Consider the following 23,709-nt stretch of genomic DNA (forward strand, 5'->3'; position numbering starts at 1 on the left):
TTATAGCAGCTTTTTTCTAGGGGCAAAGAATTAGAAATTAAGGGAATGCCCATCAGTTGAGAAATGGCTGAACAAGTTGTGGTATGTGATGGTGATGGAATACTATCGGACTTTAAGAAGTAAGGGGCAGGATGCAACCTGGAAAGACTTGCATGGGCTGTTGCAAAGTGAAATGTATCTTGTACAAAGTAACAACAGTATTGTGATGATCCGCTGTAGCAGCTCCTCTCAGCAACAGAACCATCCAAGACAACCCTGATGATGAAAAACCCCAGGGAAAAAACTCATGCCGTCTGAATACAGATTGAAGCATAGTTTTTTCTTTTACTTTATTTTATTTTTGTCTCTTTCACAACATCACTATCATGGATATCTTTTGCACGAGTAGACATGTAAAACCTATATCGAAATTGCCTGACTTTTTAATGGTGAGGCAGTAGGGGTGGGGAAGGGAGAGAATTTGGAACTCAGAGTTTAAACAAGGAAATTGTTGAAAATTGTTTTTATATGTAGCTGGGGAAAAGTAAAATACTAAATAATTTATTTTAAAGAAGAAAAAAGCCAGACGTCAAGAGATGTGCAAAAATATGTTAAACATGGCATTCTTTTTTTTTGGTTTGGAAAATACATTTATCATAAAAATGTGATTCACCCGAACATGTAATAGGGAGTATTTTAAATGAATGACCACTTTTCCATTTATGATTTTAACGTACATTCAGTAGCTGCCCCCACATAAACAAAAGCTCGTGGGAGTTTCCGATGACTTCTAGGGGCGAGCGGCCCTGAGCCTCGCTCGCCTCCGGTCCGCCCGGCCCGTACGCGCGGGGAGGCTGCTCCGGAGCCCAGCCCCAGGCGGCCTGGCCGTCCTCCCGAGCTCGCCCAGGTCCTTCGCGTCCGCCCCGCCCAGCTCCGGGTCTCTGACGTCATCCATCCGGCTCGCTCCGTCGCTAGGTGACGGGCGGATTGGCTCTCTGGCCGCAGGTCGTTCTGGAAGAACTAGGGGGCGGAGACCGGAGGGAAGGGAGGAACTTGAGGAGAGCTCAGCCTTCCTGGGTCGGCCGCTGACCCGGACCCAACGCGGCGGCCCCGGCTTCGCCCGGCCTCCTTCCTCTACCTTTCTCGGAAGGGGGGAGGCGCTCTTTTGTGATTGGTCGGTAGGAGGGCGACGTGGCGCCGACGCTTGCCGCCCGCCGGCCCAACCGGCGTCCAGCTGAGCTGGACTTGGCGCTGGGCCCGGGCCGCTGCCGGTTGCTTCCGACTCGAGTGTTCACGGCCTGGCTTAGGTGAGCGAACTGGAGGCGCTGGGAACGACAGGTGGTCCGCCGCACCTGGGGCAGGCCAGGAGAGAGGGCGGCGGGGGTGAGAAAGGCGCCTGGCTCGGGCTGGGGAGCAGGGGAGGGCTGCAGGGCCGCGGGGCCCCCGGCAGCCCGAGCCCGCCTGTGGCCTCGGGTTCGTCCCTTCCTCGGTGCTCGGGCTGCGCCCGGCGGGCTGGTTCTGGCCGGTTCAGCTGCTTGGGCTGGAGAGCTGCCCTGCCCGGACGATGACCCTCAGGGCCCTCCCAGAGCTACCTCTCCAGATGGCCAGGTCGGAGGCGGAGGAGCCAGTAAAGGTGGGAGGGAGATGGCAAGGCGCCGCCTCCCCGGCGCCCCGAGATGTGGAGGCGCTGCGGGCAGATCTTAGGGGGCAGGGGAGAGTCGGTCACTTCTGGAGAAGCGCCGTCCTGCTGGGGGAGAACTGGCCTTTCTGCTCAAGCGCGTTGAGTCCGGTTGGGTGAGAAGTGCGCCCTAGGGCGGTGTGCGCTCCTGGTTCCGTTCCAGCTTGGGTTTCCCCCTTTTGGCTTTTCTGTCGTAACTTTTACTGTGGTACGGACAGAAGGAGTACGGAGACGAGAGGTCCGAAATCTTGTGTTCGAATCCAGACCTTCCCGTTAATACCAGTGTGAGCTGGAGCAAGTCATTCAGCTTTCCTCATCTGTAAAAAGGGACTTCGCACTAAATCACCTTATAAAGCCTCATCTAACTTTTAAATCTGCTAAGGATTGCTGACTTTCACGTCTGCCGAAATCCTGGTGTGGATCGGGAGAATAAAGCGAGCCCCTTCCCCCCTCCTCCTCCTCCACCCAAATTAATGACCTGCATGATGTGTTGGATAGTCTTACTGTCTGTGTTACTTATACTTCTTTTACCTCAGGGTTGGAGATGCGATTTGGAGTGTTAATATCAGTGTGGAAGCGTTTCATTGATTACGGAGGTGATCAGCAGGAGTTTTAGACTCTTCCGAAGTCGTGTTTGGGTTGTATGTTTGCTTTGTACACAGCGCAGGTGCTGTTTTACTCAAGAAGTGTCAATCCTGGAATATTTATCCTAGGATCATAGATTGGAGCTATAAGGAGCCCTAGAAACCTCTGTTTCCTCATCTATAAAATGAGGCCTGGGGAAGTTTAGTGACTTGCCAGAAGTCCCATTTGATATTTCAGTCTAGGTGCTCTGACTTTCTAGCCAGGAATCTCTCTGCATTATTCTTGTACTGCTTCCCAATTATTTCAATTCCATAGTTACAGTGTGGTACTTAGCAGATTGAGGTACTTTCTTTTCTCAGAGGTATGAAGTCCTTATTTTTTATTACATGAAAGTGTTATTATTAAGGCCATTTTACCAAATCTTTAACTTGGTGCTATAGTTCTTTTTTTCAGGGAGTTGATCTATTTGGTTTTTAGTAGCTAAATTCTTTGTTGTCTTAGGCTTTTACCTTACAGTGGTAATAAACAGAATGTGTAGATACACAATGGAAATGAAGTTTACTCAGGTTTGGTAGTGAATGATAATTGAAGATTTAATAAAAATTTGAATACTTTAACATGAGAGATTGAGTTTTAATACATGATCAGACACAGCATAGAAGAAAACTTACACTTTTGGTGGTTGTGAACTTTGCCAAAGACTACTGTGGCATAACCTTTAAGAACTGAGTAGAAGATTCAGTGTGTAGTTTTTCAAAATTAGCACCATAGAGGAAATGGAATAAGGAAACACAGTTCACTAAGGAACACAATTTTCAAATACTGATTGAACCCAAATACTACAGTGCAGAGAGAGAGGGCTACTACTCTTAATAAACACTTTTACATAGTCTTAACTGACATAGCTACCATCAAAATCAAGTGCTGATCCCAGGTCTTCTGTTGCTAAACTCAGAGATCTTAAGTGAACCTTTCCATGGCCAGACAAGTAGCAGAGCTCAAAAGAATATCAGAAATATCTAGAGACATCAAACTTAAATTATACACATCAACCCTACAGAGTATATCTTATAGAACCACTTTTATATGGTTTCTCTGTCAAACCCCTTGAGGTTACATGATGTAGTAGTTAGCTGGAGTGCATTCCATAGGACTAGTGTTAGAATTAAATGAGATAATACATATAAAACACTTTGCAAACCTTAAATCCCTATATAGTTGTCAACTATTTATGGTATGTAGTTTCTAAGCAGTGTCCTGTGTATATTTGATTAAAAAAAGGGAAGAAATTTCTATATATGTCAAATACTGTAATTTTTTTAAACCTCCTCTCCCATATTTTTTGGGGGATACTAGTTAAAGTAACATTAGCTGGCAAGTTTATCTGTTCAGACTGACAAGAGCTATCTTTCCTTTTCTGTTTACTTATAATGTTTTTGTTTAGGGAGATTTCACACTGATTTATATAATATTTAATCAACAGCAAAAAAATTTTTATATATCTGGATTTAATAGCTCAGGTCTTTCCTTATACTGGTAACATCGCTTTGTGCTCTTGTATAGGTCTTGGTGAAAGGTGCAGTTCTAACCCTGAATCAGAAGATGGGGGCCACTCTGGGGAAAGGCCATTGAGATGCCTACATCTGATTGATAAATGTTAATTTAGGTTAGTTTACTACTGGTGATAAATATATTTACATTAAAATTTGTTGTCAGTTCCTTTTCAGACCATGGCAACATACCTGGAGTTTATCCAGCAAAATGAGGAGCAAGATGGTGTTCGTTTCAGTTGGAATGTGTGGCCATCTAGCCGTCTTGAGGCCACAAGAATGGTTGTCCCTTTGGCATGTCTACTTACTCCCTTAAAAGAACGTCCAGATCTGCCTCCAGTACACTATGAACCTGTACTTTGTAGCAGGCCAACTTGTAAAGCAGTTCTCAATCCACTTTGGTATGAATTAAAAAAAATTGATAAAATGATAATTAGAATAAAATATGTGACATACTTTTGTGGTACAGACTAAAATGTGGTCTCTTTAGAATAATATAGTTTATCAGAGCTTCAGTCAGTCAGCAAAGATTCATTAGGATTTATTACGTATTAGGCACTAGAGATACATAGAAGGGTGAAAACATGGTCTCTGCTTTCAAGGAGCTCATATTTTAGTGGAAATGAAAATATATACATACTAACTACATAGTGTACATGGATTGTAGTGGTCTTAGAGGGAAAGGACTAGCAGTAAGGGGAGAATGATCCTTGTGGTGGGAGGGAAAGAAAAACCTGCAGAAGGTGTGATTTCAGCTGAATTTTGAAGGAAGTTTGGAATTGAAGTTGAAGGGAAAAATATTCTAGGCTTGGGGAACTGGTAGTATAAATGCACAGAGTTGAGAGGAAAAAATGTTACATATGAAGAACACCAAGGAGGCTATTTTTTATTTAAAAATTCATTATTAAAATAATTTTTGTAACCCCTAGGAATTTTGAGAAGCATAGTAGTACCTTGATAGATGGGGTTGTTAGCTGTTGTATTTGGATTGAATGTTAATTCTAATAGATCTTTACCTGTAGTAAAGTGGTTTCTACAGATGTGACAAGGACATGTCTAAATGATAAACTTGTATAGTTAATCAGAAAATCCTGTTCAAAATTTTTAAAATCCATTTCATTAAATTATAAGAGTATAGATACATTTAATATGATGCATCTTTAATTTACATGTAAGTATTTCATCCTTAAAATTAATAACTTTTTATTTACATTTTTCTCTTTTCACAGTCAGGTTGATTTTCGAGCCAAGCTTTGGGCCTGTAATTTCTGTTTTCAAAGAAATCAGGTAGGTGAATTATGTTTAAAATGAAGCAACTAAAAAGGTGCTTTTTGTATGCATTCTTCTCATTTATGACACTGTGAGAATTAATTGATGGAATAATAGAAACCTTATCTGAAACCTCATTAAGGCTCACTCCCAACTTGCGTTGCCATAGTCTGATTGGTTCTCCAGAGAGTCGACTGTTACTGCTTCCAGGATTCTGGAAGTTCATCATCCTAGAGCAAGGGAAAACATCCTTTACATTTTTCAAATACCTTTGGCAGGCTGCAGGTTGTGCAGGCCTGTCCTGGGGGCTAACTCTTGAGCTCCTCTTTGGTGTGCTTACCTTTAATTAGACAGCAGTTTCAGTTATTTAACAAAAGCATTTACTCAAACGGCATAGCAAGGACAATAGTTACAGAGCACTTCGCTCAACGGCGTAGTCTCCTACAAACACAATCTAGGAGGGGGAAGAGTGGGCACAGAATTATAGTACAGTAGTAGGAAGGCACAAATGTGGGGAACGTAACTGACCAGTGCAATTCACACCTCCAGAACAGAGGTACTTGATGCATTTTCTCTTTCCAAAGGAAAGAAGGTACATAGATTGCAGATGATCACCTCTAAATTTGTACTACTTCTAAGTTCTTAGAAACAACAACAGTTGTTTAAGAAACAGCTTGTGCCTGCACAATTGGAAAGAATAAACAATAATCACTCAGCTCATTGTTGGTAGAAATATAGAAAATTAGTACTTGCTTTTATTGGTGATAGCACTGAGAAATGTGGTAATATTTTAAAAGAGCCAATCTGAGAGTGTATACTGGAATTTTATAACCTGAAAACTGAGGGAGATCCAGTTGCAGAATGGGTTAATAAATTGGTATATTAATGTAATGTGATAATTCAATGAAGAAGGGAAAATGTGAGGAAATAATTTTGGAAAGATAATGGGATGAACAGGAACTAGAAGTTCAGTATTTGCACTGACATCTTTATCAATGGAAAAATGTAAAAGTACATATGAAAATGAATGGCGATTGGGAATCAGCTTAAATGTGTCTTCATAGTTATTTATGATTTGAAATTTTTTTAGTATAAGTAATTTAATATGTATGTACAAATAAAAAGTCTTAATGTTTAAAGTTTAGTTCCTTGTAGTTACTTATCAGCTTTATAATCTTAAGTTTTTATTCTTTATAAATAAGCTTAAAATGATTTTTTTTACTTTTCTTTTTAGTTCCCTCCAGCATATGCAGGCATATCTGAGGTGAATCAACCTGCAGAATTGATGCCCCAGTTTTCTACCATTGAGTACTTGGTGCAGGTAATTTGTTGGTATTAATTTAGTGATGTTCTATAGATTCTCCTTCTGTATATCAACTGTGAGTCTTTTGTTTTTCCTGCTAGTCAAAACTATAAAAAAAAGGCTGTAGCTAATAGGTTTTTTGTGACAGCCATAGTACTGTAGATTTTTGAGTCCTGGGAGAAATAGTATTAGCAATTTCTTGATTCCTGCTTTAGGCCATGGAATAAGTATGGACTGAAATCTATGGGTTTTCTAAATTCTAGCTTTGATGTTTAACCTGGTAAACATGTGGTTTGTGTAGATATTGTTCCCCTCAAGAATAAATATCAGTGATGATTTTCCATTTTTATAGGTTGGCATTTTCCTTTGAATTTTTGAAAAACAAACATAAATTTACTTTGAATCTGTTTTTTTTTATAAAATTTGTCACTAAACTTTTTAAAAAAAGGGAGGTATATGTAGTAAAACTCAGACTCTTTAGATCAAGTGATGATAATGAATATTTCTAGTAATTAAATGCATGTTTTGGGAATGTCTTAGGTAACATAGAACAAAAAACATAGAACTCAAAAAGAAAACTGTGAGGTTTTTCTGATGTCCAAGTTTCCAAGTATGTTAAATATCAGACACATTCACCATATTAGAAAGAAATTTTGGGTATTGAGTAACTTTCTAGCTTCCTTCTACTTCCCTTTGTATGGATGTAGTCAGCCTTCAGTATGGTGTGGATTTGGAGCCAGAGGACCTGGGTTCCATCTCAGCTCTGCAACTTCTTTCCTGCATGACTTTGGACAAATCACTTCTGCAATCACTTCTGCCTTTCTGAGCTTCACTTTCCTCAGTTATAAATAAAGGAAAGGACTGAATTAGATCAGGGATTCTTAGCCTTTTTGTGTCATGACCCCTTTTCTAAGCTGTTGAAACCTATTGAACCCTTCACATAATAACATATGTATTTATATATGTGTGTAAATTTATAGCATAAAATACATAGGATCACAGAGGTTTGAAACCAATTATATTGAAATAGAGTTATCAGAATATTTTCCTAAAAACAAGTTTAGGACCTCAGATTAAGAATCTCTGAACTAGGTAATTTCAAAGGTTCCTTCCAACTCTAAATGCTTTTATTTGGTCATAATATTGATTGATTTTATGGCCTTAACTGATTTAATAATTCTGTTCTGTTCAAACCAGTCTCATGTCATCCCTTGACATGAGGAGAATTCACCTTCAGTAAATACCAAGATAAAGTTACCATAATTACTTGTAGTTGACTTTTAGCATTAGTAGTTTGGGACAAATTATTCTAATTCCTACCCTCCTTTTCTGTTGCTAAGTTCTTCTTGCCAAACTTGTGAATATTTGTGTTTACCTCAGCTGCTGGCTATTCCTGCCTCCACCCTGCTTTGAGGAAAGGATCTGATATTAGGGAGAATGTTAGACTTCCTGCTACAACAATTTTCATACATACTGTGCTGGACTGATTCCTTCTGGCCCAGGCATACAAACATGTTGCTCACTTCCTCCTGCTAGGCCTTTTTTCAATTTTTCTTTGTTTATTGAGGGCAGTGCTAATGATTATATAAAATTAAAATATTAGATTGAGAAATTGTTTTAAAATTGCATTTAGAAAAGGCTTTTTAGGAACCTTTTTTGTTTATGGGGGGTAGATATTATTTATGTGAAGTATCTTATGCCTTGTTTCTTTCTTCTTAAGCGAGGGCCTCAGACACCCTTGATTTTTCTCTATGTTGTTGATACCTGTCTGGAAGAAGAAGACCTTCAAGCTCTAAAAGAGTCTCTGCAGATGTCCCTGAGTCTTCTTCCTCCAGATGCTCTAGTGGGTCTAATCACCTTTGGTAGAATGGTGCAGGTTCATGAGTTGAGCTGTGAAGGAATCTCCAAAAGCTATGTCTTTCGAGGAACCAAAGATTTGACTGCAAAGCAAATACAGGTTTGTTTCTTGGGTGTAAAGGCACAAAACACTAGAAACTTTTCCTTAAGAATCCTTTTAAAAAGATTTTGAACATTTTAGAAACTTGAGCTGTTTTGTCTCTTTTGTTAGGACATGTTAGGCCTTACCAAGCCAGCTATGTCTGCTCAGCAAGCAAGACCTGTTCAACCACAGGGACAACCTTTTATTTCAAGCAGGTAAGGTCAGACTGTTATTTGACCCATAGAATAAGGGAATTCACAGTTTTCCCAACTCTTCTTTTTTTCTGAAAAATAAGTGTTTGAGCCTTAATTTAAGTTCTCACCAACAAATTTTTGTTATTTTTTTAAAGGCACAGAACTTTTTTTCTTATACCTTAAGCTTACAAAAAAAATTGAACTGGTTTTTAATCCATTACTTTCAGATTTTGATTTAATGTATTTCCAATCTAGATAAGATTTGGATTAAAAAAAAAAATTTTTATTGATCTATTTTGTCCCAACTCAGCAGTTCTCCTCTCCCCTCTCAGAGAATCATCTCTTATAGTAAATAATTTAAAAAACCTCCTAATGTAAAAAAACTAACATATCAAAAATCTGACTTTTTCCTCAGGTTCCATATTTGTAGTACCTCTACCTTTGCAAAGAAGGGAGGAATGTTCCTTTTCATGTCTCTTCTTTGGAGCTAAGCTTGGACAGTATAATTTTACAATGTTAACTTGTGACTGTTTTGTTGTTCTTTCCATTTCCATTAGTTTTGTCATTATGTATATTGTTTTCCTGATTCTACTTACTTTACTTTGTATCATGTAGCATGTAATCATGCTGCTCTATAATCATCATATTCTTCATTTATTTTATTATTTTCCAGTTTTGTTTAGCCATTTGCTGTTTAGCTGCCTGTATTCTTTGCTACCCCCCCAAAGTGCTGCTATTTAATTTTAGCTAGTATATCTAATACAAATATAAATACTTGGCATATTTTTCTTTGACCTCCTTGAGGTATATGCCTGGCAATGGAACCTTCAGGTTAGGATAGTTTTTAGTTTTGAAAGGAATGTTTAATTGGAATATCAAGAGTAAGATTTGTGAATGATGCATCTTTGGAAGTGTATATAATAAATCATAAATAAATCAACTTATGTATAATAAATAAATCATAATAAGTCATAAAATTCAATAATTCCTTGGAGAGGCATATTATTGGAAATTGTTCACTACGTAAGATTGAACAGAGATGTGTTAATCTGATAGACCACTCATGCTTAAAGACCAGAGTACTTTTTAAAATTAATACTGATGTACTCATTTAAAATCTTGTAGGTTTCTGCAACCTATTCATAAGATTGACATGAACCTGACAGATCTTCTTGGGGAATTACAAAGGGACCCATGGCCAGTAACTCAAGGAAAAAGACCCTTGCGATCCACAGGTGTTGCTCTGTCCATTGCTGTTGGCTTATTGGAGGTAATTTAGATTTTTCTGTGACTTCTTAAATGAAACAAAGTGATTCAAAAAATGTTGATGGTTTTGGTTGGTTGGTGGTAGTTGTCTTCAATTTATTAACCTTATTTTAGTTTATTTGGAAGTATGATTCATTATTATCTCACACATTTGAGTGTACTATTACTTAGGTGGGAAACAGAGGAAATGCTATCAGTAAGCTGGTAAAAGGCTTGAAGTGGAGGAAGATGTTTTGCAGAATAGAAAATATTCTTAATGTTTAGAAATGTGGAGGAAAATTCATTCAGATTTTCTTTTCTTAGAAAAACTGGTAAACCACATTTTCCTAATTTGTGTGTTTCTAAAACAATGTAATTAATATCCTTAGGGCACTTTTCCAAATACGGGAGCCAGAATTATGTTATTTACTGGAGGCCCACCCACTCAAGGACCAGGCATGGTAGTTGGAGATGAATTGAAGGTTCCCATTCGTTCCTGGCATGACATAGAGAAAGACAATGCACGTTTTATGAAGAAGGCAACCAAAGTAAGTACTTGAAAATAAATAAAACAGTGGTAGCTTACCTATTAACAAATCCATACTGTGCTTAGGGATCATAGAAACTACTGAACTTGGTCCATATTGTCATTTCAGAAGGATCAGTGTGTATTGTCTCCAGGTACTTAGAGGACACGATTCAGAGATCTGTGGTGGGGTTCTTAACTTTTAGTAATACCTTACACTTGGTCTGCAAAGATACTGAGGATATCCTTCAGTTTCCACTGTTCTTGAAGAATACCCATGAATATTTGTAACTTGGCTGACAATGCTGATGATTGATAGCTTTACTGATTTTGGGTAGATTTAATTAAGTTTCTGAATTATTGAATTGTAGTTAATATAAATGTCATTAAATATAGGATGTGTAAGTTGTTTTTCAGATGAATTAATGTTTACTGTATTTCAGTGATGTATTTCATAAAATGATTATCTTTTTCATAGTTATCTACAAATTTGAATATTATTCCCCTTAGGAGAATCAAGAAATATATAAAAGAATGTAAAGAATATTATTATGTTAGGAATATGATTTAAAGTACCTTTTCTTTTGTCACAGCACTATGAGATGCTTGCTAATCGTACTGCTACAAATGGTCACTGCATCGATATTTATGCCTGTGCCCTTGATCAGACTGGTCTTCTGGAGATGAAGTGTTGTGCAAATCTGACTGGGTATGTTGACAGTGAACATACTATGGGAGAAGAAAACTTGTTTTAAGGGAAGAGAAATAGAAGATAGAACCATATTAAGGATGGATTTAAAATCCTAGATACAGTGTTTCATGTCATTTAGTATTTTTTGACCCTAGGAAAGCTACTTAACCTTTGTAAGTTTCAGTTTCCTCATTTGTAAAATTTGTATAATATATTTGTGAGGATCAAATGAGGTGATAAATGTAAAACACTTAGCATAGTGTCTGGCACGTAGTATTATGTAAACATTAGTTATTTATTATTACAGTATGATTTTAATTTTGAAAACTGCCTTAGGGAATATTTTCCTTTTGTAGGTTTTTTCTTTGAAAGTTGTTCTGTTCACTAGGTATTTAGACTATGGAACCAGTTCAGCAGATCACTCTGATTTGCCAAATTACATGACATAAAAAAGGAATATTGACATTAAAAAATGTTTTGTTACTCTTATGTGTACAAATACATATATACACATATGTGTGCATGCATACATATGTGTGGGTGTATGTATATGTGTATGGGAGTTATAGATATGTCTTGATTTGTGGCAGAAGAAAATTGAATTCATATGAATCCTGGAATTAAGCTTCTAAAAAGGTATCTTGGGTAGTTTAATTTTATATTGACTCCATGGTAGAAATTCTGAAGATGGCTAGTCAATTACTTTATTAGCTGCTAGATCAAAGATTTTAGAAAATGAGTGAAAACATACTTTTCACCTCTCAATAAAGAGGTAAGGGACTATCCCTGTGTAATATTGCACGTATCATGAGAAGTTGTTACTTTGTTACTTGATTTTGCTTAACATACTTTGTTAACTAGGCAGAGTGGTGCTATACCTTGAATTCGGCATCATTCAATTTAGTTGACATTTATAACTTTAATACTTTAGTGAATTCAATTTCATTATGTTAGTACTTTTTTTTACTGATGCATGTTGTAACTGATCACATTTCCGAAAGCATTCATTACCCAGTGGTCATCGCCTTAACCTTGTGATGAGGCCCACCAGATTTAGGTTTATCTTTTTTAAAAAAATCTTGTTTTTTCCTCAAAATAATGTAAAAACAATTTTAATGTCTTTTTTTCAAATTTTGAGTTCCAAATTCTCTTCCTCCTTCCCCTGCCCCTATTGAGAAGGCAAGTAATTTGACAGAGGTTATACATGTGTTAGTGATATAAAACACATCTCCATGTAATTCATTCTGTGAAAGAAGATAGACAAAAAAAAAAAAAGAAAAATTTAAAAAGTACAGAAAAAATGTCTTTGATCTGCATTTAGGCTCAACCAGTTCTTTTCCTGGAAATGGACAGAATCTTTCATCCTAAATCCTGCAGAATTGTCTTAGATCATTGTATTGTTGAGAATAGCTAAGTTATTCATAGTAGATCAACATGCTGTTGCTGTGTACAGTGTTTTCCTGGTATTGTTCATTTCACTTTGCATCAGTTGATTTAAGGCTCTCCAGGTTTTTCTGAGAGCATTGTGCTCATCATTTCTTAAAGCACAATAGTATTTCATCACAATCATATTCAGCAGCTTGTTCAGCTATTCCCCAATTGATGAACATTCCCCTCAATTTTCAATTGTTTGGACCACTAAAAGAGCTACCATAGATAGATTTTGTACATATAGGTCCTTTTCCTTTTTGTTTTTTATTTCTCTGGGATACAGACTTAGTAGTGGTAATACTTGGCCAAAGGGTATGCATGGTTTTATGGCCCTTTGGACATTGTTCCAAATTGCTCTCCAGAATGGCTGAGGCAGTATGCAACTTCATCAGTAGTACGTTAGTGTTTTAATTTTCCCTCATCCAACATTTGTCATTTTGCTTTTCTGCCATATGAATCAATCTGATAGATGTGAGGTAGTATCTCAGAGTTGTTTTAATTTGCATTTCTCTCATCAGTAGTGATTTAGAGCATTTTTTTCATATAACTATGGATAGATTTGATTACTTTTGTCTGAAAACTGCCTGCTCATATCCTTTGACCATTTATCACTTGAGAAATGGCTTTTATTTCTATAGACTTGACTCAGTTTTCTATGTTTGAGAAATGAAGTCTTTATTAGAGGAACTCACTATGAAAAATTTTTTTCACAGTAATGATTACCAACTATGTATTTCTCTCCAATCTATTTTCTCCCTATTTTTCCTACTCTCTCCTTTTATCCTGTCCATTCTTAAAAGAGTTTTGCTTCTGACTTTTATCTCCCTCAAACTACCCTCTATTCTATTAGCTCCCTCCCCTCCCCATTCTCTTATTCCCTTCCTTTCCTCCTTTCCTATGTGGTAAGATAGTTTTCTAATTTTCTACACCCCCCTGCATGTGTATATTATTCCTTCTTTGAGCCAATTCTGTTGAGAGTAAGGTTCATATGTTCTCCCTTCCCCCTTTTTCTTCTCCATTGTATAAAATCTCTTTCAGGCCTCTTTTATGTCAGATAATTTATCCCATTTTCCCTCTCCCTTTCTCCTTCTCCCAGTGCATTCTTCTTTCTCATCCTTTAATTTTTTTTTCCTAAGGACCCCTGTTTTATTTATTTATTTATTTATTTTTAACACAGTTTATAACAGATAAAGCAATTCAAACTTTTGGCCAGGTGATACATCTTTTTAAAGCATTTACAATATGGACCACAAAAGAATTTTTTTTTTAAACATTAACCATCTGAGACACAGATAATATTTATATTGCTGACTTCACAAGCTCTTGACCAAAGTGTCTCCACAGTATTACTAAGAATTAAAGGACCGTAACTTAATGTTGTTGGTCTAAAGTCCTATGCCTAATAGCTTAATTTTAGACTACCTCGGATGTTCCCCTACCCATAATCTGTAATTGAATAGATCTGGTATTAAGCTTACAAACCTTTTGACTATAGGAAATTGCCACCAATAGTAAGGACATTGCAGGGATACAATATCTCCCCAACTTCATGTCAGTTCCAGGCAGGATTAGATTGTCCACTTGCATTCAGTCAGGCTTAGAGTCTGCCAGGTGTCAGTGGAGAAATTGAGTCAGGAGAATCCTGCCTCAGCCCAGGCTGAACAGCCGGTCTCCCACCCTTCCCAGGAGATCACCTTTTGCAGTTCATACCAGCATCTCAGAGGCTTATTGGCATCATGGATTGGAGGCTCAGACTGCCTTTCTTGCTACCCATACCTGGAGTTAGACTTAGAAGAACAGTCACTTAATAGTCCCATAGCATCTAAAAATGGCAAGTTCCAATAACCAGGTCTCAGATATGTTTATAGTTTAACTTTGGCTAAGGAACATCTTTTGAGGCAAGTCTTAAGTGGCTTACATGCCTTTCTATACATGTTCTAGTTCCTGATTAAATGGCAATCATAAAATCAAATTTACCATTAAAACCTTGACTTTTCCATCAATGCCAAATTTTACCCAAGGTTACCTTCCTCTAGGAAATTTAGACTGAAATTCTTTTCTCCAAACTAAAGATGTCATTGATTTATTCTCAGTAATTAATTCAGTCTATTGTTTTAATTGCTTTTACCTCACTTTGTAACATGTCCAATTTTTCTCCCCATCACTCCCCTCCCCCCGCTTCCTAATACCTTGCATTCTGATTACTCCTTCCCTCAGTGTACCCTCCCCTCCATCACATCCCACCCCTCTCCTATCTCCATATTCTCTCTTTTCTTGCAGGGCAAGATAAATTTCCATACCCCTATCTCTGTAGTTCTTTTTTCACAATTATATGCAATAAAAATTCTCAACATTTGTTTCTAATACTTTGAATTCCAATTTCTCTCCCCCCCCCCAACCCCACTGAGAAGAGAAGCAATTCAATACAGACTAACTATGTGTTGTTTTGCAAAAGACTTCCATCGTAATCATGTTGTGTAATACTAATTATATTGTCCTCTGACATACCTTATCCCCCCTTATTTTCCCCCCCTACAGTTGACCTTGTCCCTACTTGAAAGCGTTTATTTCTAGTGACTCCCTTCTCTCACTTGCCCTCCCTTCTAACATTCTCCTCACTCCACTTCTCACCTCCTCTCCTACTTTCCTGTGGGGTATATAAATTTTCATATCAAATTTAGTGAGCATGTTATAAATTTTTTTTTTTTTAGGTAATCATACCATCACATTTAACTCACACCTCTGCTTTCTGTCTATGTTTGTTCCTTCTAACTGCCCTAATAGTGAGAAAGTTTTAGGAGTTATAAATATCATTTTCTGATATAGGAATATAAATAGTTTAACCTTATTGAATCCCTTATGATTTCTCTCTCCTGTTTACCTTTTTGTGCCTCTTTTGCATCTTGTATTTGGAAGTCTGATTCTCCATTTAGCTCTGATCTTTTCATCAAGTCCTCTATTTCATTGAATATCCATTTTTTTCCTCTGAAGGATTATACTCAGTTTTCCTGCGTAGGTGATTCCTGGTTGTAATCCTAGCTCTTTTGCTCTTTGGAACATCATATTCCAAGCCCTCTGATTCTTTAATGTCGAAGGTGCTACATCTTGTTATCCTGACTGTGGCTCCACAACATTTGAATTGTTTCTTTTTTACTGCTTTCTGTATTTTCTCCTTGATCTGGGAAATCTGGAATTTGACTATAATATTCCTGGGAGTTTTCATTTTGGGATTTCTATCTGGAGGTGATTGGTGGATTCTTTCGATTTCTATTTTACCCTCTGGTTTTAGAATCTCAGGGCAGTTTTCCTTCATAATTTCTTGAAAGATGATGTCTAGGCTCTTTTTTTTTTTATCAAGACTTTCAGGTAGTCCAGTAATTCTTAAGTTCTCTCTCCTGGATCTGTTTTCCAGGTCAGTTGTTTTTCCAGTGAGATATTTCACATTTTCTTCTATTTTTTCATTCTTTATGTTTTGCTTGCACTTGCCCAACAATAACTTTTAAGGAATTATTTTCTTCGGTGAGTTTTTTCTACCTCTTTTTCCATTTGCCCAATTCTTCTTTTTAAGGCGTTCTTCTGTTCATTGGATCTTTGTGCCTCTTTTACCATTTGGTCTATTCTGATTTTTAAGGTGTTATTTTTTTTTGTGCCTCCTTTACCAAGCTGTTGACTTTTTTTTCCTGATGTTTTTTGCATCACTGTCATTGCTGTTTTTCAGTTTTTCCTCTACCTCTCTTTAAAAATCCTTTTTGAGCTCTTCCATGGCCTGAGACCAATTTATATTTTTCTCTAAGGCTTTGGACACAGGAATTTTGTCTTTCTTGTCTTCTTCTGAGTATATGTTTTGATCTTCTTCCTACCATAGTAATTTTCTACACTCAGGGTCTTTTTCTGTTGTTGTTTGCTCATTTTCCAGTCTATTTTTTTACTTTAACTCTGCTGAAGTAGAGCTTTGCTTCCCAATTGGAGGGAGCACTGTCCCAAACGTTAGGCTTTTTGTGTGGCTATTTTCAGAGATAATTCTGGGGACCTGTAAGTTTTTGACTTTCCCAAGATGGTGTGATCTAGGGAGAAGTGTGTTTGCTACTCTTCTGCACTGTACACAGCTTTGTGAGCAACCACAAGTACTTTTTCCAGCCCAGGGTCCCTGAGGTTGAAGTTCTGCTTTCCTGAGGCTGAAACCTCTGCTTTGCTAGTGCTCCTTCCCACACTGGGACCTAAGACCCAGGACTACAACTGAGATCCAAGTATAGGCAATGTAACAGAATCCTGCCACAAGTGTCAGGCTTGAGGGCTGAGAGTTTCTGGAAAACCTTGCTGCTCACTGATTCAGTTGCCCTGAGGCCTGCTTCTGCTGTGCTGGAGCCCATTTTGAGCTGCCATGGCCTGTGCTGGACTACACTCCTCTCTTACCTTGGTGCAACAAACTTTTCCTGCTTATTTTTTAAGTTGTCTTGGGCTGGAAAATTGTTTCACTTTGTCTTTTTGTGAGTTCTGCCACTCTAGAATTTGTTTAGAGTCATTACTTAAAGGTATTTGGAGGGATTTGGGGGAGAGCTCAGGAGAGTTCTTACTTTATCTTGGCTCTTCCCCTGGTCTGTACCTGAAGCTTTTCCACCTTGGCAGGACCTGCCAGCATGTATGCTTCATTGGCACACTTAAGGAACTTAAGATCATTTTCATAATATAAAGAGGTATCCGAATATTACTTTATAGGAAGATTTCATTTGTTAAATGCATTTTAAGTTAAACTTAGTGTATATCATCTTGAATAGTGTTAGTTGTATGCATATTGTTGCATTTTTTTGGATTGGATTACATTTCTTAACTGTTGAGGAATCTGAGCTGGTTTTTTTTGACCCTTGACCTTTCCTCTTTCTTTTAAAATTCCTAGTGGTCATATGGTGATGGGAGATTCCTTCAATACATCCCTCTTCAAGCAGACATTCCAAAGGGTTTTTAGTAAAGACTTTAATGGAGATTTTCGAATGGCATTTGGTGCTACTTTGGATGTTAAGGTAAGATATAACGGTCTTTTTTCCTACCACCCCAATTTTTTAAGTGTAATGAATGGGCACTTCTTATACCATTAAATTACATAAGTGCAGAGGAAAGTATTATGGTACTTGTACCATGAAGAAATAAGGAATGTAAATATAGTAATGTTCTGTTTACTCAGTTGTCATATTTCTGGTAGTTTGGGTGTATACACCAGTCTTTAAGTAAATGGAAAAAAGCCATAAAGGGTTTAAAAAGTAGTTCTAATGAAACTTTTTTTAAATTTTATTTTATTCATTCATTTCTTAGACATAGAGCAGGCCACCTCAAGTTTTGTCCTACCATGCCTTCAGACATCAGGTATGGGGCAGCAGGAGAAAAGACAGTAAGGAGAAGGTATATTCACCCATAGTAGTAGATGAGAGCACACTTGGTGTCCAGTGTCCAAGTATATAAAGATCAGCTAAAGCAGTCTAGAGAAGTACAATAATCTGTAACATTTTATTGTAGTGGCACACAGGTCTCTTAGTCTAATGACCATCAGAGCATTACATGTTACATCTCATTGATGGTCATGAGGATGTCCCTGATTCATCAAGAAAAAATTTAAAAAGGAGATATTGCAAAACAGATTTGTATATTGCAGGTAACAACTGAGAATTATATGTAATTAAATATTTCATATTTATATATGCTTTAAAGTTTACAAAGAACATTCCTCATGACAATCCTAAGGATTAGGTAGTAGTTATCATGCCCGTTTTTTAGATTTGAAAACTGAGGCTGTATGGAAGGTAAATTAAATTATCTGTAGTCAGCCAACTAACAAATATCTCAGGCAAATTTTGCATCGTCTAGTACTATTTCTGTTAACCTGTTCTAAATAGGCTAAATTCTAATGTTAAATTTGGTAACTATATTCTAACTATATTCTAAATTTTTGCTGTATGAATTTTTCTGAAATACAAGTTGAAAAAGTAGTTATTAGTTATTCCAGTCATGGTGATAAAATACCATATACAACAATAGCTCATATCTATATAATATTGTATGGTTTGCCAAGCACTTTACAGATATCTCATTTGATTTTCACAACTACTTTTGGAGGTAGGTGCTATTATTATCCCCACTTTACAGATACAGTAACTGAGGCAGACAAAGGTTAAACTACTTCCCTAGGGTCATATAGCCAGTAAATTTTTGAGATAGAATAAATTCAGATCTTCCTGACTCAGGCCCAGCTGTGCCACCTTACTGCCTTAAGACATTTAATTTAAATTTCATGGATGCTGATAGCAGTCTTACTTTGGATATGTAAGTTTTCTTTAACATAATTTATATACCGTTCATAAATGAGGAAATTGTTAATATTTTAATCAATTAAAAGTGATCCTGCAGAGACCTGCAAGATAAGTTACGTTATATATATTAAATGTGTATATAATTTTTTCTCCATAGAGAATGTGCTGTTAAACTAATTCTAACAAAGTATTAAGTTTGTGGGATGAGTGTGGTTCTCATATTTATAATTCATACTCTTCTATCGTTGTTTTAGACGTCCAGAGAATTGAAGATTTCAGGAGCGATTGGTCCATGTATATCTCTAAATGTGAAAGGGCCATGTGTATCAGAAAATGTGAGTAAAATTTTTTTCCTCATTCAAAATAAAGTGGAAAGTTATTAGCTGTGAGGCAGTGTATTAAATTATTGGTTTATATTTCTCTAGGTAGAAAGGATTTGTCTGTAATAGTACTTTTGTTCTGATGGAATATTTTATTTGGGCAATGTCCTTAAAGGACATTTTCTCCCCTACTTATTATGAAGTTAAAGACACTTGGGAGAGAGAGAACTAAGCTTCGAAATGCTTATTTATAGTGTAGATGGTTTTGTTTCTTTGAAGGACGAATTTAAGTAATATATGAGTACTGTTGTGCCTAGAGTTGTGAGCAGAATTCAGTGCTGACTAAGTAGGCAACAAATTATCGAGACTGAGCAAACAAAAAACTGATTTAGTGATTAACTTCATGGGAGGAGTCAGATACTGATAATCCAGAACCCAGTACTTCCTTATTTTCCAAGAGGGAAAACCCAAGGTATGTCTAGAGTCCAGAGAAGAGACCTAAAGCTTTAAGGATTTACAAAGGACTTTTGTCATGATTACCCTATGAGGTGGATAGGACATGGTATACTTGTGGAGGGCAAAATTATATCCTAAAACATTATATAGTCAAAGGAAAGAAGCCTGTAAGGCTCTGTAATAATAAAAAATAGGAGTACAATTATAAGGAGCTCATCAAGACCAAATTTTACTAACTTTGTAGTTTTGCTAACAAGGTTGTTCCTGCTTCTTAACTTCTCCCAGAGAGCAGATGTGAAATGCTTCTTTCCTTGTCAGATAATATCTAAGAAGGTAGGAAGACTAGGGAAGTAGGATGACATAAGGGCTTGGCTTCTATAATCTCCATCTTGCCATTGATGGAGAAAATCATGTATTGCCTTCTCCTTTCACCTACTGCTTAATGTCATCTGAAAACTTTTCCCCTCTCTCACATGTGAGGCAAAGAGTTGCTAGGTGAAGGAACCTGAGGAAACTGGGAAATTGTGGGTCCATTTTAGATGTCACAGGCAATGTGAGCAGTTGAGATTTTGGTGGTTGGTGGCCATCCATAGTTTATGTCCCCTCGTTTCCTTCAGCTTATTTTCCTGATCTTTAAAGATTTTGATTTCTGAGCTTTAAAGAACCATACTCAACATTTTGATCAGATGTGTTAGTAAGAACAATACTGAATGTTGGCTTGCCTTCTTTAGATACTAGAAATACTTGACTGTAATATATTCAGTGCAGTATTTTACCCTTTGGTCAAATGAACATTTTACTCTAAGAGTTCAAATTCCAATCTTATGTTCTTTGAACCTACCACTGAAAGCACTGGACTGGAAATAGGCATTTTTGCATCTGTGAATAAAAATGTCCAAAGAAATCATATGCTATTGAAAAATTACATACTAATCATTCTGTAGAAAAATTTCATTTACAATTCATCTTCATATAGTTAGTGTTCTAACTTTGTCTGAAGTACATGTGTATATATCAAGAAAGTAAATCCAGGAAAGAATTAAGTAGATCTCATAATGGGAACTCATAAGATAATCCTTATTCATTGCACTTACTACCAGATTTGATTCCTTTAAGTTCTTCTCAATCTGTTCATCACTTGTATCTTTTCAAGTGATATGATGAAAGTTGGTTCAAGTTTCATTTGAGATATATTAATTTTAAAATAGCAGAAACTAAAACTTATAATCTTATATCTACACAACTTAAAATCTGTTGTATTGAAATTTTTATCTGAAAAGGAGGTTCTGAAAGTAATAGTCATAGTAAACTTTTTTCATTAGCAATTAACTGCCTTTTATTTTTTTTCCCTCCTCTTTTAGGAATATGGCATTAGTGGTACTAGTCAATGGAAAATCTGTAGTCTGGATCCCACATCTACCCTTGGCATCTACTTTGAAGTAGTTAATCAGGTCAGTCTGGTTTTTTCCTGTGTGTTTAGGGAGTTGTACCAGGTGCTAAGAGGAATAGAGAGATTAAGAAATACGATCCTCTTTTTTGAGAACTAGGGAAGAGGAGAAGCTTGAGCAGACAGCTCTGATACAAAATAGTATATAAGTTCTGTAAAAGTGGTACAGAGAAAATGCTTTGTTCACCCTTAGGAGGAGGGTGAGGGGGTTTCAAGCAGCAGAATTGTGTGGGGAAATCAGGAAAGCCTTAATGGAACAGATGGCATTGAAGTTGGTTCTTGGAAGACAGATAAGATTTTATAGGTGAAAGGAGGCATTTCCAAGGGAAGGGAACATCATGAACAAAGGGAAATGTATAGTAGTTCATTTTGACTGGAGCCTACAATACTTGAGGTTAAATAGTAGGAAATAAGCCTGGGAGGGTAGTTTGACTTTGCTTTGGGTTTTGGGACTTTTATTCTGCAGGCAATGGAGATCTGAGAGACAGTGTTGCATAGTGGATAGAGGATCAGTCTTGGAATTACAGCAGTGCGATTAGGTCTTACCTAACCTATATTGGCTCTGTGTGAGCATGGGCAGATCACTTAATCTCTCTTTGTCCCGGGGAACTCTGCATGACCATAAATTGTAGAGAAGTTGCCAGTCTGCTTCAGTGGAAGGAATTTCTACACTAGTTGTTTCCCATTCCAGTAAAATCATAGTTCTAGATCCCAGAGGTAGACAAAATGTAGATGTATTGAGGATTTTGAGCAGAGGAAGTAATGATCATAGGTGTATTTTAGGTGCTGTCATATATATTAAATTAACATTTTTCATAATCTTTCCCCAGTAGGAGGTAAATACTTTAAAATATTTTCCCTGTACATCATTATTCGTGTAGACTTATATTCTTGACCCTAGTTTGGCACAGTTTTACATATGCTTCCTATAACTGCTTCATGATAAACAGGAACTTAAGTCCCCACACTGGCAAATTGCTTTTATAATCTCCATAATATTTTTGATGAACTGCTTACTAAAGATTCATGGTATGTTGTTTGTGATAAGAATGGGGCAGCTTGTGAATTATTTGTGTTTGCAGAGGTGACATAAAATAACAAACCAGTTTAACACTATTTTTCTCATAGCACAATGCACCAATACCACAAGGAGGCAGAGGAGCAATTCAGTTTGTTACCCAGTATCAGCATTCCAGCACCCAGAGACGAATCCGAGTGACCACAGTTGCCAGAAAGTGAGAATTTCCCATTTGTTGTTCTGTTGTGTTAATGAATAATTCTCCCTGTGAAGAAAAATTCTGTTATTAATGAACTGTGAAAATTCTACTGAATCATCTGAGCCATATCTACATGTTTGATAAAGGAGGCCATATCAGCTACTGCATTCACTTACCTAGTGACTGTTTATGTCACGCTAAGAATTAAAAATCACTAGTCCACTTTACTGTGTCTTTTTAATCAACCCACTGAAACAGTTTGATGGGCTTTGTAATGTTGGTCTAGGGGATAGAACATTGGATTAGAACTTTGGAGACCTGTGTTTTAGGCTTGCTTCCCTAGGTTAACTTTTTGGAATATTGGACAAGTTACTTCTGTAATATTTTCTTTAGAAAAATAGAAGTAATGGTTATTATCTTCAGAAATGATATGGTGTGGCTAATTGATAATGTATAAATTTGGTAAAAAATTCAAATTTAGCAAATATTTATTAAGGGCCTTCTTTGTGCAAGGCACTATAACAGCTACTGAAGACACAAAAATATAGCATGACACAGTTCCTAAAAAGCTTTTTAGGAGATAAAAAAATATTACAAGATAAATTTTTTTTCTAAGTTGTTTTTTCTCCCCTATATATATTTAGTCTAATTTATAGCATTAAATTAACTCTGGAATTATCAGTTGGGCAGATGCACAGAATCAACTCCAGCATATAGAAGCTGCTTTTGACCAAGAAGCTGCTGCAGTGTTGATGGCCCGGCTTGGAGTATTCAGAGCTGAATCAGAAGAGGGACCTGATGTTCTCCGGTGGCTAGACAGGCAACTAATCAGATTGGTAGGTGTGGAAAGCTATATTTTGATTTGTCTTGATTTCCCTGATGTTTGTGCCAAAATGACACATTAATAATATAATTTCATTTTGTTTTGAGTAGTTAACCAAACATAAAAAGTCCTAAAATATTTCCCCTTCCTCATTTTGAATTAGAAATAAATAAAATTGAAATTCACCTATTATTAGAGGTTTGTGGTAATGTTCACCAATCTGTTCAGATTGACGAACTTGAAATCAAGATATTTTTAAATAATCAAAATATTTTTAAATGTATAAAATATGGAGTATTATAAAAAAAAAAGCCAATAGTATTGAAATACAGTTCTCAAAATATTTTTTTACAAAGTTTATGGATCCAGGTTAACTTGTGCTTTGAAGGATATGTTAAGTCTTTGGCGCTCTTGCCAGTTTAGTAGTATTCAGCACATCATTTAACCTCCCTGAGTGTCAGGTTCCTGATCTGCAAAATAGACGTGAAGATATTTGAGAAAATGTCTTATGAACTGTAAAGTGGCAGAGAGACCTAAGTTACTATTGAATACTGAATGAATGTCTAGTGTATGTTGTGTGCTGCCTTGTCCTGTGATAGGGGAAGCCTTGATGTAATAAACAATAGGAAACCATTATAGGATCTGGAACAGAAGAGTAAAAGTATTGAAAATGGAGTTTATGTTCAGCCACTTCCGTTCAGTGAACATATAAGTAAGCACCTGCTGTGAACAAAGTATTCTTTTTGGATCCTAGGGA

The 23,709-nt window shown here is 36.8% G+C and overlaps 1 protein-coding gene across 4 annotated transcripts in view; it reads left to right on the forward strand.

The window, feature by feature from the left end:
* Positions 1–1,172: 1,172 nt before the first annotated feature.
* SEC23B (SEC23 homolog B, COPII coat complex component) overlaps positions 1,173–23,709 on the forward strand; it is a 38,007-nt gene continuing 15,470 nt past the window's right edge. The window contains exons 1-14 of one of the 4 annotated variants that reach the window (XM_072634544.1): positions 1,173–1,286; positions 3,959–4,193; positions 5,022–5,079; positions 6,296–6,382; positions 8,085–8,321; positions 8,433–8,518; positions 9,623–9,767; positions 10,132–10,290; positions 10,862–10,977; positions 17,285–17,408; positions 18,944–19,024; positions 20,827–20,916; positions 22,041–22,147; positions 22,812–22,965. In XM_072634544.1, the coding sequence (XP_072490645.1) occupies positions 3,973–4,193; positions 5,022–5,079; positions 6,296–6,382; positions 8,085–8,321; positions 8,433–8,518; positions 9,623–9,767; positions 10,132–10,290; positions 10,862–10,977; positions 17,285–17,408; positions 18,944–19,024; positions 20,827–20,916; positions 22,041–22,147; positions 22,812–22,965 (1,665 nt within the window). In that variant the 5' untranslated portion in view covers positions 1,173–1,286; positions 3,959–3,972. The other 3 variants (XM_072634545.1, XM_072634546.1, XM_072634543.1) reach the window with 3 other exon arrangements.

The sequence above is a fragment of the Notamacropus eugenii genome, chromosome 1, assembly GCF_028372415.1.
Source record: "Notamacropus eugenii isolate mMacEug1 chromosome 1, mMacEug1.pri_v2, whole genome shotgun sequence".
Lineage (NCBI taxonomy): Eukaryota > Metazoa > Chordata > Mammalia > Diprotodontia > Macropodidae > Notamacropus > Notamacropus eugenii.